Source organism: Apiospora hydei, assembly GCF_038363865.1.
Source record: "Apiospora hydei strain CBS 114990 chromosome Unknown utg000007l_segment0_segment0, whole genome shotgun sequence".
In the NCBI taxonomy this organism is placed as follows: domain Eukaryota; kingdom Fungi; phylum Ascomycota; class Sordariomycetes; order Amphisphaeriales; family Apiosporaceae; genus Apiospora; species Apiospora hydei.
In genome coordinates, this window is record NW_027117366.1 from 4,116,579 (window position 1) to 4,132,779 (window position 16,201).

General features: G+C 54.3%; 5 protein-coding genes across 5 annotated transcripts; 2 read left to right on the plus strand and 3 right to left on the minus strand.

Moving 5' to 3' along the window:
• Positions 1 to 567: 567 nt before the first annotated feature.
• PG997_010421 (GDP-mannose transporter) lies at positions 568 to 1,859 on the plus strand (the record flags this gene model as incomplete). The annotated part of the gene is made up of 6 exons (XM_066814736.1): positions 568 to 656; positions 712 to 890; positions 958 to 1,098; positions 1,139 to 1,283; positions 1,344 to 1,378; positions 1,447 to 1,859. The coding sequence occupies 6 exons, from the start codon at positions 568 to 570 to the stop codon at positions 1,857 to 1,859; spliced, it is 1,002 nt and encodes a 333-aa protein (XP_066666698.1).
• A 364-nt stretch (positions 1,860 to 2,223) lies between these two features.
• PG997_010422 (uncharacterized protein) lies at positions 2,224 to 2,552 on the minus strand (the record flags this gene model as incomplete). Its single annotated transcript, XM_066814737.1, has 2 exons — positions 2,224 to 2,437; positions 2,509 to 2,552. The coding sequence occupies 2 exons, from the start codon at positions 2,550 to 2,552 to the stop codon at positions 2,224 to 2,226; spliced, it is 258 nt and encodes an 85-aa protein (XP_066666699.1).
• A 769-nt stretch (positions 2,553 to 3,321) lies between these two features.
• Positions 3,322 to 4,343, minus strand: PG997_010423 (uncharacterized protein; the record flags this gene model as incomplete). Its single annotated transcript, XM_066814738.1, has 3 exons — positions 3,322 to 3,805; positions 3,884 to 4,167; positions 4,203 to 4,343. 3 exons carry the CDS (start codon positions 4,341 to 4,343, stop codon positions 3,322 to 3,324), a joined length of 909 nt encoding a protein of 302 aa, XP_066666700.1.
• A 536-nt stretch (positions 4,344 to 4,879) lies between these two features.
• PG997_010424 (uncharacterized protein) lies at positions 4,880 to 8,018 on the minus strand (the record flags this gene model as incomplete). The annotated part of the gene is made up of 4 exons (XM_066814739.1): positions 4,880 to 5,658; positions 5,706 to 6,162; positions 6,236 to 6,934; positions 7,776 to 8,018. 4 exons carry the CDS (start codon positions 8,016 to 8,018, stop codon positions 4,880 to 4,882), a joined length of 2,178 nt encoding a protein of 725 aa, XP_066666701.1.
• Positions 8,019 to 9,180: 1,162 nt separating this feature from the next.
• Positions 9,181 to 14,404, plus strand: PG997_010425 (uncharacterized protein; the record flags this gene model as incomplete). Its single annotated transcript, XM_066814740.1, has 10 exons — positions 9,181 to 9,621; positions 9,753 to 9,828; positions 9,878 to 10,490; positions 10,551 to 10,842; positions 10,898 to 11,288; positions 11,355 to 11,988; positions 12,043 to 12,147; positions 12,202 to 12,606; positions 12,679 to 13,265; positions 13,329 to 14,404. The coding sequence occupies 10 exons, from the start codon at positions 9,181 to 9,183 to the stop codon at positions 14,402 to 14,404; spliced, it is 4,620 nt and encodes a 1,539-aa protein (XP_066666702.1).
• Positions 14,405 to 16,201: the final 1,797 nt, after the last annotated feature.

Below are 16,201 nucleotides of genomic sequence, written 5' to 3' on the forward strand. Positions count from 1 at the left end.
ATCTGGCCGGGGTCATTGCCTGGTTCAGACTCGGGCTTAGTTGTTGTTTTGAATGTCTTCGAGATTGGTTGGCTTTTGACAAATTGATCACTTACCAATTCGACGCCCGACATGCGCGAATCGAAGCGAAGAAGATGGCAGTGCAGGCTTTCATCATGCCTCGTATTTGATAAAGCTTACGCGTACTTCGAAGTGGTGAACTGAGAGGATGATGGATAAGATAGACATGATAGAAAGAGGAGAGCCAAATCTGGCTGTGGACATATTGCCAATCGACCCAATCTTCACTTGCTCAATTCCTATCTTACTCGGTTTTACTCTTCCTTTTGGCAACTCGACTCGTTTCGCTTTGTTTGATCTGAGTGACACAAGACGTGGCCAGGTGGGAAGCTGACATCCTACAGCGCCTCTATCCATTGGTCGGTTACAGTCCAGTGTAATAATCAGCCGTTATGTTACGACAAAGCAGTCGGTGCTGCTGTTGTCTTACAGCTTTCCTACTACGACGCCAAAAGAACGAACGAACGAGGTCGTAACCAGGAGGAGACATAGTCCTCGCCGTCAGCCATGATGCTGCAGTACAAGATCGGGAGCAGCCCGGCGGCGGCTGTCCTGGCTTACTGCTTCTCGTCCATGAACATGACGCTGGTGAAGAAGTACGTCGTCTCGGGTAAGGAGTGAAATCTGAACTTCTTTTACCTTGCCGTCCAGGTATGTAACCGACGCCGGGTCCTTGCTTTGGTCGAGGCGTGAAATGGGCCGACTTACTCGATCGGGCGCTTGGTGGTTTGGGGAAAAGGCCATCGTAGGAGCCGTCGCGATTCTGATCCTGAAGCGGTTCGGTCTCATGGCGAATCTGAGACCTTACGAGACCAAGAAAGCGAGGGCTTGTAAGTCCTGAACAGCTGAAAAGTCACATCAACTGTCCAATACCAGCTGACAACCCGAGACCGCCAGGGTTCCCCATCTCCCTCCTCCTCGTAGGCATGATCTACACGAGCATCCGGGCACTGCAGTTCCTCTCGGTGCCCGTGTACACCATCTTCAAGAACCTGACCATCATCGTCATCGCGTACGGCGAGGCCCTGGGGTTCGGCGGTGGCGGCGCTAATGGGGGCCCATGGTGTCACCCGGCTAGCGCTGCTGTCCTTCGCACTGATGGTGCTCAGCTTCGTTACCGCCGCCTGGGCCGATATCCAGAGTGTCGTCGCATCGGCTGGCGAGGATGATGATGATGGGATGGAGTCGGACGTCGCGGCGACCATGTCGACTCTCATTGCGGGGTACTTTTGAATGGGCCTCAATATCTTCTGCGCCGCGGCGTATGCGCTGAGCAATCGGAGGGTCATGGTCAAGGCTGACTTGAAGAACATAGATGGTAAGACCCCGATCTCTACCGTCTATACAATGAAGAAACCCTGCTGATCCATTGCTGTGAGCCAACAGTCATGTTCTACAACAACCTCCTCTCCATCCCCATCCTCCTGCTCTGCTCAGCCTTCCTCGAGGATTGGTCGGCATCGAACGTGCAGAAGAACTTTCCCGCGCCCACCCGTACTCACTTAGGCACCGGCATGCTCTACTCGGGCCTCGTCGCGATCCTCATCTCGTACTGCACGCCCTGGTGCATCCGCGCCACGTCCTCGACCACGTACGCCATGGCCGGCGCACTCAACAAGTTGCCCGTCGCGGTGCTGGGCATCGTCTTCTTCGCGGGGCCCGTCTCGGCCGCGGGCGCGGGCGCGATCTTCATCGGGGTCCTGAGCGGGGTCGTGTACGCTTGGGAGAAGACGCGGGAGCGGAGCCAGCCGGTGGGGAAGCCGATACTGCCGCTGCAGGTTGCGCGCTTGAAGTCGTAGGTTAAGCTGTCGGGGTTGCGCGAATGCGAGTCGACGTCACATTCGTTGGACCTATTGGAGCAAGTTTTGGTAATAAATGTAGAATATGCTGTTGATTCTAGGTAGAAGCCCCCAATCACCTAGGGTAGGGATATCATTTCGTTCATCGTCTCGCTTCGTCAATCAATCGCCCTTCATCATCCTGAAAGCGCAGCGCACCAATGCTTGCTCTAACTTCCTGCCGGGTGCCCGCATCAAACCACAACCCACATAGGTCCGTCTGTGCCTTTTTTATCTATCGTACAGTCCGGCTGGCCCACTTGGCCAACAACTAAGCCGCCTCCGCATGTGTGCGGCAGCAGCCCGTTTTACCATCGATCTCCTCCTAGGCGTCGTGTCGCTCGGCCGCCAGCTCCTTGAGGTCGCCCGTCTCGCCGACCTGGACGCGGCCGCCGGTGGAGGCGTCGGCCTTCTTGGGGCCCTTGGGCAGGGCGTCGTCGACGCGGTCCTTGGCCTCTTCGGTCTTGTCCTCGAGGCTGGCGTCGGACTTGGGGGCCTTCTTGGAGCCGATCTGGGTCTTGGCCTCGTCGAGGACGTGTCTGTGTAGGTAATTGCTGTTAGCGGGGAGCTCAGAGGAAGAGAGGGATACGCAGGCGAAGGAAAGACTTACTGGGCTTCGGCGCTTTGACTGCCCGTCTCCATGGTGGCGGCCATCGTTGCGGGTTTACTTTGGGGGTTTAGGTTTGCGATTGAGTTGGGCGTGGGGGAATGTGGTTTACAGGTCTCAGGAACCGACGTGTGATGGACAGTTTGGGCTTCGTGGTTGTCTTTGTTTGTATTTAGAGAGTCGAGAGCAGGAAAGTTCGAAACAGCATGCGGTGGGATGTATTTGAAGAAAACGACCGGCTTGTCGCAAGACTTTGCAATCGTATTTCACACGTACGTGGGGTGATCGTCAGCTCTCGGAAAAGAAAGCTTGGTCGCTTCTCAATGCGAAATGTGATCTGACGTAGCTATGGGCCGCCGACGTCATTTTCACAGGCGGTGGAGTTCTGCTTGCGACGACCCCCCTGTCGGCTGCAGTGCGGGCTGGGGCCGGTTCAGGTACGATGCACCTGGACGATCTCCAGATAAGGACCGATCGGGATCATCGGGGGTTTGCATGACGGGCGATGACGGGTAATCCCTTCCTTCGGGTTTGCAGCAGATCACATCAATCGGATACCAGACAAGCCAGGGCTGTTTCGTCTGATGTCTTCATCCGCCTGTTGCCGTTTTTTTAGGCGACCGCTGCTAGGCTTCCAACGGCGCCGGGTGGAGTGTCTAGACCCCACCAATTTTTGACGACCGTCCACGGCAATGACAACCCTTTCCAACACAACATGTCGGTAAATAATACAGCCAAGATAGTAGTAAGTAGTCTTGAATTGAAAGAAGGACTCATAATCGTAGAACGCCAAAAGAACGAAAATTCTATCCCGCCTTAGATCCCTCCTGTGCAGAAAGCATCCGCGCGCCCCAAGCCGACATCCAAGCCCCTCATCTTCCCCCTTCCCGCACCTGGCTCGTATTCGAAGCACCAAGCCAGCAGCATCCCAGCCATCCGCGCAACCTTGATCGCATGCCTCACTTCATCCGACAGTACGGCAGTCCCGGCCTCGGCCTCAAATACGCGCCAGAACTCGGCCCGCAGCTGCTCGGCGTTGTCGTAGGCGTACCAGACCCTCTTTCGGCTGTACCCAAGGATACTCTCCAGCCCCCATACTGAGAGGCCGAAGGGGGATATATCCGCTTCGGCCCAGTCGATGATGCCGGTGAGATCGGCGCGGACTTGCTTCACCGTCGCCAGGAAGCGCTCGGGCAAGCTTTGGGCCAGGCAGTTGAGGTCGGCGTCGATGTCTTGTCGCATCTTCTCGGCCGCGGCGGGGGTTACTTGCTGTGGTTTCTTCCACGCTTCGGCAAAGAATCTATTGCAATGTCAGAAGTAAGCAAATGGCAAATGGAGTGCGACTGTGACGAAGAGAACACTTGCCTGGCGAAATCACGCACCGTCTGGAACTGCCGAGCCGCAAACGCTGGCGCCCCCCTCCACCGAGGAATCCCGAGACTCAAAAGCGCACAACCCCTCACGTTTATCCATAACATAAACATGCAAAGGTGATGCATCGTCGCCGATCAGTCCATGGTAACTGCATTTGGGGACGAGGTCCGGGTGGACTGATGCAGCGAGATCCATGATGGTCATGTCCAGCTTCGACTTCGCGGCGCGAAACTGCACGATGCGCGCCTGCTCCGGGCTGCCGGCGACGACCGTGTAGCTCCAATGGCCCTGGAGGGGGCCGGGGTCACCGGCTCACCACCTACCAGGGCGGCGGCCTTGGCGTCGCAGTCGGACTTGGTTACGGCCGTGCCGCCGAAGGTCTGGAAGAACTCCTGGATGGAGCCCTCGAGAGTGTAGATTGTGGTGCCCCATGAGGTCTGATTCTGGGGTTGGTTTGCGGGCATCTTGATGGTAGGTGTTCCTGATGGCTGGGTTGGTGAAAGTCTGGGGGAAGTGTGGTTGGAGAAATTATTTGCTTTGGCCAGACTGACGGGCAGGTGATATCCCCTTAATGGCGACAGCGCTGCTTTTACCGTTTATGCCGTACTGTATGGACTAATGATTGTTTATATTATTAGCATAATGTTTATTCTATTAGATATAATGGCTAGGAATTTATTTGAATATAATACCTAAGTTGTTTTGGGATAGATGTAATGCTTTATCGGACAGATCGGGAACCAGTTGGTTATTCCTGGAAAGTAATGCCAAAAGCAGCGTTCTCGCCATTAAGGGGATATGCGGGCGTCGTGGCTTGGTGCGACTGTCTTGCATCACGCGTGACGAGAAGCTCCTCCATAGTAGAGCAGGTTCGAGGGGGATTCCTATGAGCCATATTCCTCTCCCAGTCGCACACTGCGTCGCACTGCAGAGAGCTCGGCATCGCCGGCCCTAGGCGATTCGCTCGTGCAAGCCTGCGTAACCCAGACCAGTGGTCTCCTCAACGGATGTTGAAGGTGCGAAGCTCCTTTTCTCCCTTGTCGAGCATGACCAGGGCTTGTCCTTGCATGATACCATGCACGTAGCACTCGCCCACGAGGAGAAAGTCGCCGCCGCCGGTGGGTCGTAGCACAAAAGGGGTTTGGTGGCCCATCAAAACCACGACGAGGTCCCCCCTTTCCGCAAGGCCAGGGCATAACGCGTAGTACCCGCCGGCCGTCACTGCAAACTTTCTGTTCGCGGTCATGACCCTCGAGTTGTGCCGCCAGGCGCTGGATTTGCCCTTCGTCCCCAGGCTGCTGGTGAGGGGGTCCATTACCACCGGCGGCGAGAGGCGGCACAGGTACGAAATGCCCTCCAGGGCCATCCACCCGGGCCGCATGGGCACGCCTTCCCGAGGCCGTCGGGCGTACACGGGAGGCTCCCACCCGGCGCGGCACGTGTCTAGAAATGCGACCAGCGCGCTCGACCCCAGGTGCGCGTGGTCGGCCAGCAGGTCGAAGGCGTCGTGCCCGCAGAGATGGTGCCAGATCTCGACGAGGATGTGCTCTTTCTTTGACGCACGGGACGCGAAGTCTTGGCGTTGAAAAGTGCGGGATAGGTTTTCAACTGTATCGAGCACGAACCCTTGGATCTGGAGCACGTCTTGGGGTTCCGTGATTTGGGCAACCAGAGGGCGGTTGCCCGCGGCGCCGCCGGAGTCGACGTTGGCTCTGGGTAACGCATGGTGTATCTTGTCGTTATCCCAATTGGGTATCCATGAGGGAACGGTGATCTGGCCTGCTTCGTATTAGATGGTTGCATGGTAGTTGGTGGCAAATGCTTACCGGTGTGTTGAACAGCATTGAGTAGGAATGTGGACTTAAGGTCAGTTAGAGCTCGAATCGCCACCTCTCGGTACACGGCCGTTTTGGGGGCCCTATAGTCCGCATGCATGATCGGTTGTTTATAAGGGCCTATGCGGGCCGAGTAGTGTCCCAATAAAGCGAAGACACGATCTCGGGGATCGAAGCACTGCTGTCGAGAGGCCTTGTTGAACGTGTATAGATGATAGGCGAAATCTGTGTGCAGGGCCTTGGTCGCCTCGCTACCCTGTACAAATGTTTTGTAGAGTCTGAGGGAAGTGGCGTAACGTATATCCGCACTGTTTGCCAGTGCGTACAGCTCGTTGCGGAAGACCTGGCACGCATCGTAGAGGGTTTCAAATCTGATGCGTTCCTGGCCCCAGCAGAACTCGGTGGGTGCATTTGTCCCGACTTCTTGAACGATCCATAACCGCGTGAACTAATCGCGTTGGATGCTTTACTCAGACTCTGGAAATAAAGATTATAGCCGGGTTTCTGGACAGAATACGTACCCATGGAAGATAGAATAGGGCTCTCAGGGGCTTTAGTAATGGGCCAAGCTCCCCAGGACCATGGAACCGTATCTTCATTGTCTGTGCTGTCGAAAGAGATGCCACAAGACCGAGGGCGGAAAAAGCCTGGCGCGCGACGCCATCGCTGTCTGCCCCGAGCCAGACGAGAACTCGTTCGGCTCCCTCGTAGATCTTGTACATCAGCTGGACCTGCTGGCTTCGTTCCCGGACGTTTTCCTGGTCAATGCAGATCTGGTCCACCCACAACAGCAAGTTTCTACGATGGCCTGGTGCTCCTCCGCCACCGCACAACTGAAAGCCACGCGGAGCTCCGTCGCCATCGTTCTTCTCGTGCCGGAGCCTCCGCAGGGCTTCGTGAAGATTGGTGCTGATCCGTATGTATTTGTTCCCAATCTTGATTCTGGAACGGGTTTTGGTGGTCCCCCAAGCATACGAGAGGGCTTTCCAGGGTGGACAGTCGTCATCGACGAGACTGACCATTTCGAGGTCGCCGGTGAGTTCATCGTCGTAGGATCCATTGTGTAGAACTAGCATTCGTGTTGTTGATTCCAGAAAGATGGGCTCATACGTGTATTTGTCTCCTCGGATCCTTTGGATCCTCTTTCTAAGCCCGAAAGGCATTGGGTGCATGTTGTATCCCTGAGGATTGGGTCTCTTTGGATTAACAGTGCTCGTTGCCTGTTCCAGGTTTATAGTAGTATCGAACTGGGCAGAATAGAAGAAGAAAATGAAGAACAAAACATAAGAGCAGGCACACTTGGATCCCCACGTAACAATACCCGGCTTCCTCCCTCCTCGAGTGCATGTAAATAGACATGGAGAGTGAAGCTGCGCCTCGACCTCAGCCGCCTTACCCCCCACACCTGCTTAGCCAGGCCTACACGTAGTCAAATCAATCCCGCCTACAAGTTCGACTCCATTCTTGCCGTTACATTGTCAGACCCGATTGGTCGGGGCCGGCCAATGACCACGGTCAAAAGGCTAGCGTTCCAATAGTGTGCCATGGGGCTCCAAAAACTGGGCGATATCCACCGGCATTAGTGTAATACCACCCAGCCTTACTTCCCTAAGTTTCCATACGCAACTTGCTTACTATGAGTCATGCATTTCCTGCTGGTCTGTCTATCTTGGTACGTATTTATAATTAGAGACGGAAGGGAAGAAGAGGATTCACACTACTGCAGTCCGGGTGGAAGGCTCGTTTGACTGACCAATATTGAGACCGGTCAGCGCACTTGTCAGCTTTCCAGCTGCAGGCAACGAATAAGCCTCCACGTATTATCCCACTACAGATGGACGAATTGGGCTAGAACAGTTGCCTTGTATTAATTATGAACCCCTATATCTCAGTCCTGCTGAGACATATCTTATTTAGTTAGCATACCTAACCCAAACCTATTTCTAACGCGTCTGTCGCCAACCTGGTAACCAAACGCCTTCTTACCTCTTTGTATGTAATTTACCATCTGCCCTTCCGACCGCACCAGTACAGCAACGTCGTCAGCAGCAAAATGCACACTGCTCCACCAACGATAGCCCCAATAGCCACGGGCGTGATATCCGTGCCGGCCGCGCCGTTGATGGCGTGAGTCGGAAGAGGATCCACCGCATCAGTCGCGTTATCGTCGCGTCTGAAGATGTGCATGCCGGCGGCCTCGATGCAGGCCGTGGCATTGAAGGGGCGGAAGGCCAGGGGCGCCGCATCGACGAAGCCGGACAGGATCGTGGCGACGACGGCCGCGGAAATGAGAATGAGAAGCATGTTGTTGTAGTAGTTGTCCTTGGTTACTAGCAGTGACGTAGATACTTACCTGCCACTGACTCTTACCTAAATACTAGGTTGTAAAACAACAAAAGGCACGGGAACAATGGAATTGTTTTGTCGGGGTGTTATGTTTCTGTGAGTTGGGACGGTCAACGTTTGTCTCTTTCCGGAAGTGACCAGGACCAGCGCTCAGTGAGTCAAGATCGGGTTGCCTTATATATCGGGAAGCATGCGGGGGTTAGCGAGATGCGAGACAAAGGAAGTGTCGCAATTGACAGCGCCTGCGGGATCCAGGCGCCCATGCAAACAAAGCGGGAGTGTGCGACATAGCTCCCACACAATGCATTGTTGCTTTGCTCTCTCCAGGCGATTGCCTTTGTCAACTCGGTCGTTCCAAAATCTCGTCTTACTGGTCTGGAATGCGAACAAGCAGCCAGCCACACACAGTGGCTTGAACCTATGCACATCGGTATTGGGGTCGAGTTCCGATGGCAGGCCTGTGACCTGTCAGTTGGCTCCCCCCAACATGAGACCAGGATCCCGCATATCCTATCGCACCAGGTGAACCGAACAGCTCCTCCCATCGAACTTTACAACGAGGAGTTGTCCAAGTTTCTACTAGTCTGGCGGATACCTTGATCGCAACTCTATTCCAACTACCGTCTTGTGTTTAGCAATGAACCATCACCAGGCCAGGATTCAGAGTCGAAATGGTCCCGATCTTGCATCTTTTGCACTTCCCCTCTTTGAAAATGCGCTCTAGACATCGATTCCAGGATGGAGGCTGCAAGGGCGCTATCCTCCTGTCATGATTGGCCGATACCCCATGCAACTCCATCAGCCGTGAGCCCAAAGTCTCACCCTGCACCGGGATCCTGGCTGATCTGGCAATGGCGTTACTGAGCCTTACTGGTTTCCAACTGCTTCACTGTGTACAAATGTCCCAAGATGAACGCCTCCAACTATTGGCCCCCAAATCAGACAAACCGGGGTCATCTGCACAACATGAGTGCTCAAGGCTCTGACCACGGGTTTCCAATGCCCCTCATGTTTCCTGCTGATGTTTTCTTTTCCGCTTTCACATATTCTGGCCGACTCGGGTCTCAAGTCTTGAAGTTGTTAGGAGCCTCGACAGCCTAGCATCACAGCCACAATCGCCATGAATTGGACCCAATCAGTTCCGCTGCAACAGCGCCAAGGCTCTGGCTCAGCAGCAGCACCGCAGAATTCAACCCCTCAGCGACAAGCCTCAGAGTTGACCGAGGCCGATGAAACACCCGACATCTTCGAAGATGCCCAAGAACGCTGGGTGTTTGAAGCTTCCCGTGCTTCCTCGCCTTTACCTGAGGCTCCTACTATGGGCATGAGTCCACCTGAAGCGAACTACGTTCAAACGAAGAGACGAAGTCGCGGAAGCTCCAGTGTCGAGGCAAGACCCCCACCAGTCCCCCCAAAGACAGCACCGCAGCCAATTGCTGCCGTTCCATTCCAAGCGACGGTGGAGGAAGCCTTTGCACCGAACGCACCGTCTCTTTCTACGGCCGCTTCCGAAACCATCTACCAGAAGAAATGCGAACAATGCGAGGAACATGGAAAGGATGTGTGGTATTGCAACATTTGCGAAACCTCATTCTGCGAACAGTGTTGGAACGGCCAGTTTGTACACCGGAAGCCACCGCGCGGTGGTCTCCCCATGAGAAAACGGATGTCAATGTTGCCGAGAAGGTGCAGAATGTGTTGTCGCCACCAACTGACAACTGGGTCCGTGAACAACTTTATAAAGCCGACGAAATCACTTCATGGTTTGGTAAGTTTTCTCATGTGATGGTAGCCGTGTTTGGCTTACTCTTTCGCAGGTGTCGAGCGACCAGAAGACAATGCACCGCCAGTGTTCCAAGACTATGGGCGTTTCGCCGACCTGATGGCAAGCACGGATCCCATCAGAAGCCAGCCTAGCTTTATGGAAAGATGGGCGGAAGTTGACCGCGACCGAAGAACTCCGAGTCTTGTCTCATTCGTAGGCCAAACTGGAGCTGGCAAGAGCACGCTGGTGAAGTTACTGATTGACTTCGGCCTCAATGGACCTGCTTTCTTCCCTACCCCAGTCGTCGGGCCGCGTGGCGCACATCTGCCCACATCCGAGGATGTCCACTTGTATCTGGATCCGCGAACCTGCGACTCTCCTGGGCCCCTGCTGTACGCTGATTGCGAAGGGCTGGAGGGCGGCGAGCGGGAGCCATTGGGCGCTAAGTTCAGGAGGATGCGGCGTGCACACAAGGACAACCCCAACGAAACCGAAGCCAATGCCGAAGCCCAAGCCAGGAAGGCGAGCAAGATCATATCAGAACGGGAGCTGGAGTGGGCCAGCGAATCGCGCACCCGAAGCCGAGAATTCGCTGTGACCAACCTTTATCCACGACTCCTTTACACGTTTTCTGATACCATTGTGTTTGTTCTCCGCAACCCGAGGTGAGCAGCCCACCATACCTCCTCAAGCATGACGGTGTGCCATGTTTAACACATCCCTAGGACCATTGAACATGTTTTCGAGAAGCTGGTGAAGTGGGCAGCGGCGGCTATCGAAACATCGTCAAACCAGCCTGTCCTCCCCCATGCAATCATCGCCCTGAATGCCTCGGAGCATGACATTGACGTGAAGCTATGGGATGTCAAGTTCAACACAGAAACCATCCTCGAGGACCTGGCTCACACTGTGAATCGCAATGAGACATTCAAGAAGTGGGCACAGTTCTGGCGAGAGCGTGGCAAGGCCATTGATAATCTTCTGGACTTGGTGCTGTGCTATTATAGTACCATCCAGGTGAGTGCATCTTGGGGTCCTTACTATTGGCCCTCATAGAGCTAACTTCTCTCAGATCATCCGTTTACCAGCAGACGGCCGTCCCAAGCTGATGGCAGAGCAAGTCGAGAAGCTTTACAAGGCCACTCTTTCAGGCTGCATCGCTGCTCGTGGTGCGCGGAATGAAGTAAGAATGCTCCTCGACGTCGAAGACATGCACGCCTACCTCCAAGAAGCCTTCAACCATTACTCAAAAACGCTCGAGTCTCCCTTCGACTTCGTTCAGGCCTCCTTCAGGAACTCGCCGATTCCGCCCGACTTTGGTGGTAACATCCTGAAGCTCGCGCTAGGCATGACACACTTGTGGAAAGACCATCCCCAAATTCAAGCGCCACAGATCTTCTCCGAGCTTAGTTATATGGTCGCTTCCTGTATCATGCTGGACTCCTCCCGACACAAGAATAAGGGTGAGTACAGAGCCCAGACGTCGATGGTTTAGATGCCAGTCCAAACTAACATGCCCCATCTAAAAGGTTTTGCCGATCAAATATTCCCCAAATACATGGACCACCTGGAAGATGCGCTCGAAAACTTCTGCGACCAGCACTGGCCGTGCGAGTTTGTCAACCCCAAAACGGGAGTGAGATGCGTCAATGTGCGTTTCGGCCATACTGCCAAGGGACACCAATCGGCGGATGGCAAAGTATTCGCCACCGGAGAGTACCAGTCCAAGTTCTCATTTGAAAATAATGCACAAGAGTTCCGGCAGAAGGTATACTCGTGCCTGACGCAGCTCCTACAGCAATTAACTACGGATTACCGATTTGGAACCTCGGAGGAGAGCGCGGCATTGGCTATCCACCAGAACATGGTGATGCGCAGCTTCTTCCGCCGTGCGACTTACAACAGCTCCAGCAACAAGAGCCACGCCGCTCTCACAAGCCATACTGCCTGTTTCTGCTGCCTCTTTGGGCAGGCCGAGCATTGCCTTCCATGTGGCCATGTCCTTTGCACCCTGTGTCTCCAAGGATATGGCGAGCAGCATAATGTGCACGGCTACAGGGTCTTCGGGTGTCCGATGGAGGAGATTGAGGGTGGCCGCGAGGAAGCCTGTACGATCTACCTCAAGCCGGCCTCTGCAGGCGTCCGCATACTGACGCTAGATGGGTACGTACTGAACGTCCTCAGATTTGCTGAGCTCGAATGCTGATCACTCACTAGCGGTGGAATTCGCGGCATTGTCGAACTCGAGGTTCTTGAGCAAATCGAGATAGCTCTCGGCGGCATCCCCATACAATGTTTCTTCGATCTGGTAGTAGGCACAAGGTGAGTGAAATACGATCCTTGAACTTGGGAACCCTGGCTAATGTGACTCTGCAGTACTGGAGGTCTCGTAGCGCTTGGGCTCGGATCGATGCAATGGAGAGTTAGTGAATGCATTGAGAAGTTCGTGAAGCTCTGTGACGAAGTCTTCACCCGCCGAAGTGGAAGCACTCTGCCACTTATCGGGTCGTTCATCGAGAATTATCATCACTCGAAATATCAGACAACAACTCTGGAAAGTGCCATGCAGTTCGCTTTCACCGAAGATTTACTCCTATATGGAGGACAGCGTCTTCCTGGTACTACGTTGCCCCTAAAGGTGGCTGTCACGGCAACGAACCTGGCTGGCAACAAAACCTATGTGCTTGCAAATTACAACCAGCCCAGAGGAGCCCCTAAGTCCAGCCATTACCATTTCCAGAGACCCGAGGTGAACGATACTGAGCTCAAGATATGGGAAGCGTAAGTCTTTTTCTCAGCCTGCTAACCCCTGACGAGCGATCACGCTTCTGCTACGACTAACACCACACCCAGTGCACGAGCAACCACCGCAGCACCTCGGTACTTCAAATCTTTCCACCATGAACTGTCACACAAGACGTATATCGATGGCGCAGTTCTGCATAACAACCCCATACGTATTGCAGATGCGGAAAGGAAGGTGCTTTGGCCCGAGGTGCAAATACCAGACATGATCCTGTCCCTTGGCACGGGCGGATCCACCCATCTGGGCAGAGTCGGCTCTGAGCACATGAGCGAAGCTCGCAAGGGGGTCTTCACTCATGGCCGGCAACTGTACAGCATCCTGAGAAACAACATGCAGCAGACACTAGATTGCGAGAGGTCTTGGAACGAGTTCTTTGACAACATGGTCACGGCCCTCTCCACGACCTCGTTCACCACGTCGAGGTTCCGACGCCTGAACCCCGATGTAGGAACCATCCCCGCGCTGGACGAGAAAGACAAGATTGACGACCTGCGCCGACGAGCTCAAGAATCGTTGAGGCGTGACCGGTCACGAATCCAAGATGTCGCAAGGCAGCTGGTGGCGTCCAGCTTCTACTTCGAACTCCTTCCCATTGATACTGAGCCTGAGAACGACGGCAAGATAATGGTTCACGGTCAGTTGAATCGCGTATACTAGCACCCTTAAACCCCAGCCCTATACTAACATAGATGTGCAGCGCGGATCCAGTGTCGACTGCCTCAGCCTTCGGCGGATGTGAGCAACCTGGGCAGGCATCTCTTGAAACGAGCAAGCCAGCAGCATGAGGAACCGAAATTCGTCATCTTTGAGGACGGCGACCTCACGCCTCTGAAAGTGGTTCATGTATCGGAGCGCGCCATGAATCACATGATACGGACCGGGGAATTTGATCTCGGCAGACTCCGGTTCCACATCAAGAACAAGATGCGGCCAACCCAGATCGTCATGCATTTTGGCGAGCTGGCCATGCATCCCATCAGCGGCTTCCCGCAACTGCTCTTTACTGAAACAACACAGCTCACCTCGGCCAAGCCCACCGTGTTCCCGAGCTCGATGCCCTCGACACGGTACACGCACGGATCGCGGCGATTGAAGAGAACGGCGGGGAGCTGGCAGCCGCCAGACCTCAAACGGGTCCAGAAACTGTCCAACTTGAACATGTTCGCCAAGCGCCAAGCTGGCCTGGGAGACGACGGCGCAGGCGAGGCGGCCACCACCGCTGAGCCGCGCCACCCACCTCCGCGACCGGCCACTGGCTCACCGTCCGTCTCGTTGGGCGACGGAGTCAACTCCTCCAGCTCCAGCTTGCCGAGAAAACGCATTGGCGGCGTGCGCGACGCGTTCAAGGCGCTCCTGTGGTCCCCGTCGCGGGAGAATGTCCAGATGGAACCCACGGAGCTGTCGGACGACCTGCGCCAGTGGCTCGACCGGTACCGGGACGTCCAGGCGCGGATCGAGAACGCCAACAGCCAGAGCTTCAGCCAGAACCAGAACATCACTGCCATGCCCTCGGTACCGGACGAGCAGCTCGCCTACTCGCTGCAGTACTACAACGTGCGGCCCGAGGAGTACGCCATGTACCGCCAGTGGGTGGGCTTGCTGCAGCCCAGCGTGGTGGTCGACGGTGCGGGTGGTGGTGCGGCGGCGGGGGCGGCGAGGCCGTGGCTGCCGCCTGTGGGGATGAGTTTGGGAGGGTATGCGTCGTCTTCGCCGGCGGGGGTGGTGCATGAGATGGCAGCGGATCATGAGTTGCCGGCGGAGCTACCGGGTTGAAGGGGTGAGAAGTGGGCCGGCGTACTGTTTGAAGCAATCCAGTCAATGGCAGTATATATATGAATGAACGGACGGCCAGACATAGAAAGGGGACAATCGAAATTAACCCTATGATTGCGACCTCGGAGAGGAGATCTCCATCTTGGCCCCCTACTCGCAACATGTCGAGAAAGGGACAAAGGGAGTTTACAGAGACTTGACGCATGAAAGTCGAACTTCACTCTACGTGTAATTCTCTAACCTGTTATATCCATACCCCTCTATTTCTCAGATCTTCCTGGACATGTCACTAGCATCCGAGTAGAAAGGAGACAATATCGAAAAAAGGGGTGCCGCTCTGTGGTATAAAAATTGGCCTGTTCTATTTATTACAAAGCCGGAGTTGGAACCCCCCGGTAAAAAGGAACTACCTCGAGGTTAAAAGTCATCCTTTTGAATTTGACTTGTGGTCGCACTGATTAGTGCCTGCCTCGCGTCTGTGAATCCATCCGTCACACGGCGCTTTCTAAACCATAATAAGACCAGTGACCAACATGACCAGAAGAAAGGACGCGAGAATCCCCATGTGGTCTAGTGGTACAGGATGTTACATGTGTGTTTATGGAACACCGTGTCACGGCCTGGATTCGTATCCCAGCGTTGAGAGAAACAAACTCAATAAGATGTGTGTATTCCTTTTACTCCCTATCCGTTTTCCTTCTTTGACATTGTGTAAATTTGAGGCACTTCATAAGTCCTAACAAGCCGAGTCGCCGACATGTAGAGCAAAAGGAAACCCGAAGTCCTATATGGTCTAGTGGCAGAAGACACGGCGTGCTCCGGCACCGCCGCGACCTAGGTTCGAATCCTGGTGTGGGTAGTACATATTCAAGTTTCCGGTTCCTTTTTCTTTTTAGTATCTCCTTGCTATAACCCCTTTTTTAATCAATAATCTTGCCGGCCTTGCCAACCTGCCAACCAACAACATATTTGTCTATATCAGTTACGCTCTTCATAAGGCCCAATGAGACAAATTACTGTCATAACCGGAATGGGTACAGCTACAGAAATCCCATGTGGTCCAGAGGTAGAAGACACGGCGAGCTTAGGCACTGCTGCAACCTAGGTTCAAATCCTAGTGTGGGATGTGACTGCATTTCGTTTTGTCACACCCGCATCATCCTTTTTGTCCCCCTGCCTAAGCCCTGCCTGTTGCCACTGGGCTCATGGAATCAAACGGTGATCATGCTCTCTCCCAAAGATCACCCGTCCACTTTAGCTTCTTTGAACAACACACACCTCGAGTTCGAGTTGTCATAGTTTCTCAGAACCTGGTTTGCTACATATGCCAAAACCACATCGAGATATCTTGAGCAAGCCGCTACACTCATCAGACTAATCCACTCCTTAACCAATATCGGCTGCGTGCCAACATGATCCACATCTCGACCACTTCCTCTGAGAGCTGCAGAGCTGGTTTCAGAAGGCATAGTACTGGCAAACCAGTATCTTCGTGTTAACATATACCCCCTGGACGCCAAGAGACGACCCTCCAGCCAGGCCTTCTGAGTGGCCCGTTACGGAGTGCTACAGTAGTCCCCAACTCAGCATCTCAAGGGTTAGATCTTGAATAATACCCAATGCACATAGAGGCTCTTCACCCGATCCATATGTCTCTGGTGACATCGCGAACTCAACCCTGGACGTCAGGTTGCATACTTGGCATATTGACTGGAGCATCCGAATCGGGCAAATATAAAGGTGGACCCATCAGTGGCGTGACTCAGGGTCTTAGGTGGATCGTAAGATAAATTATCC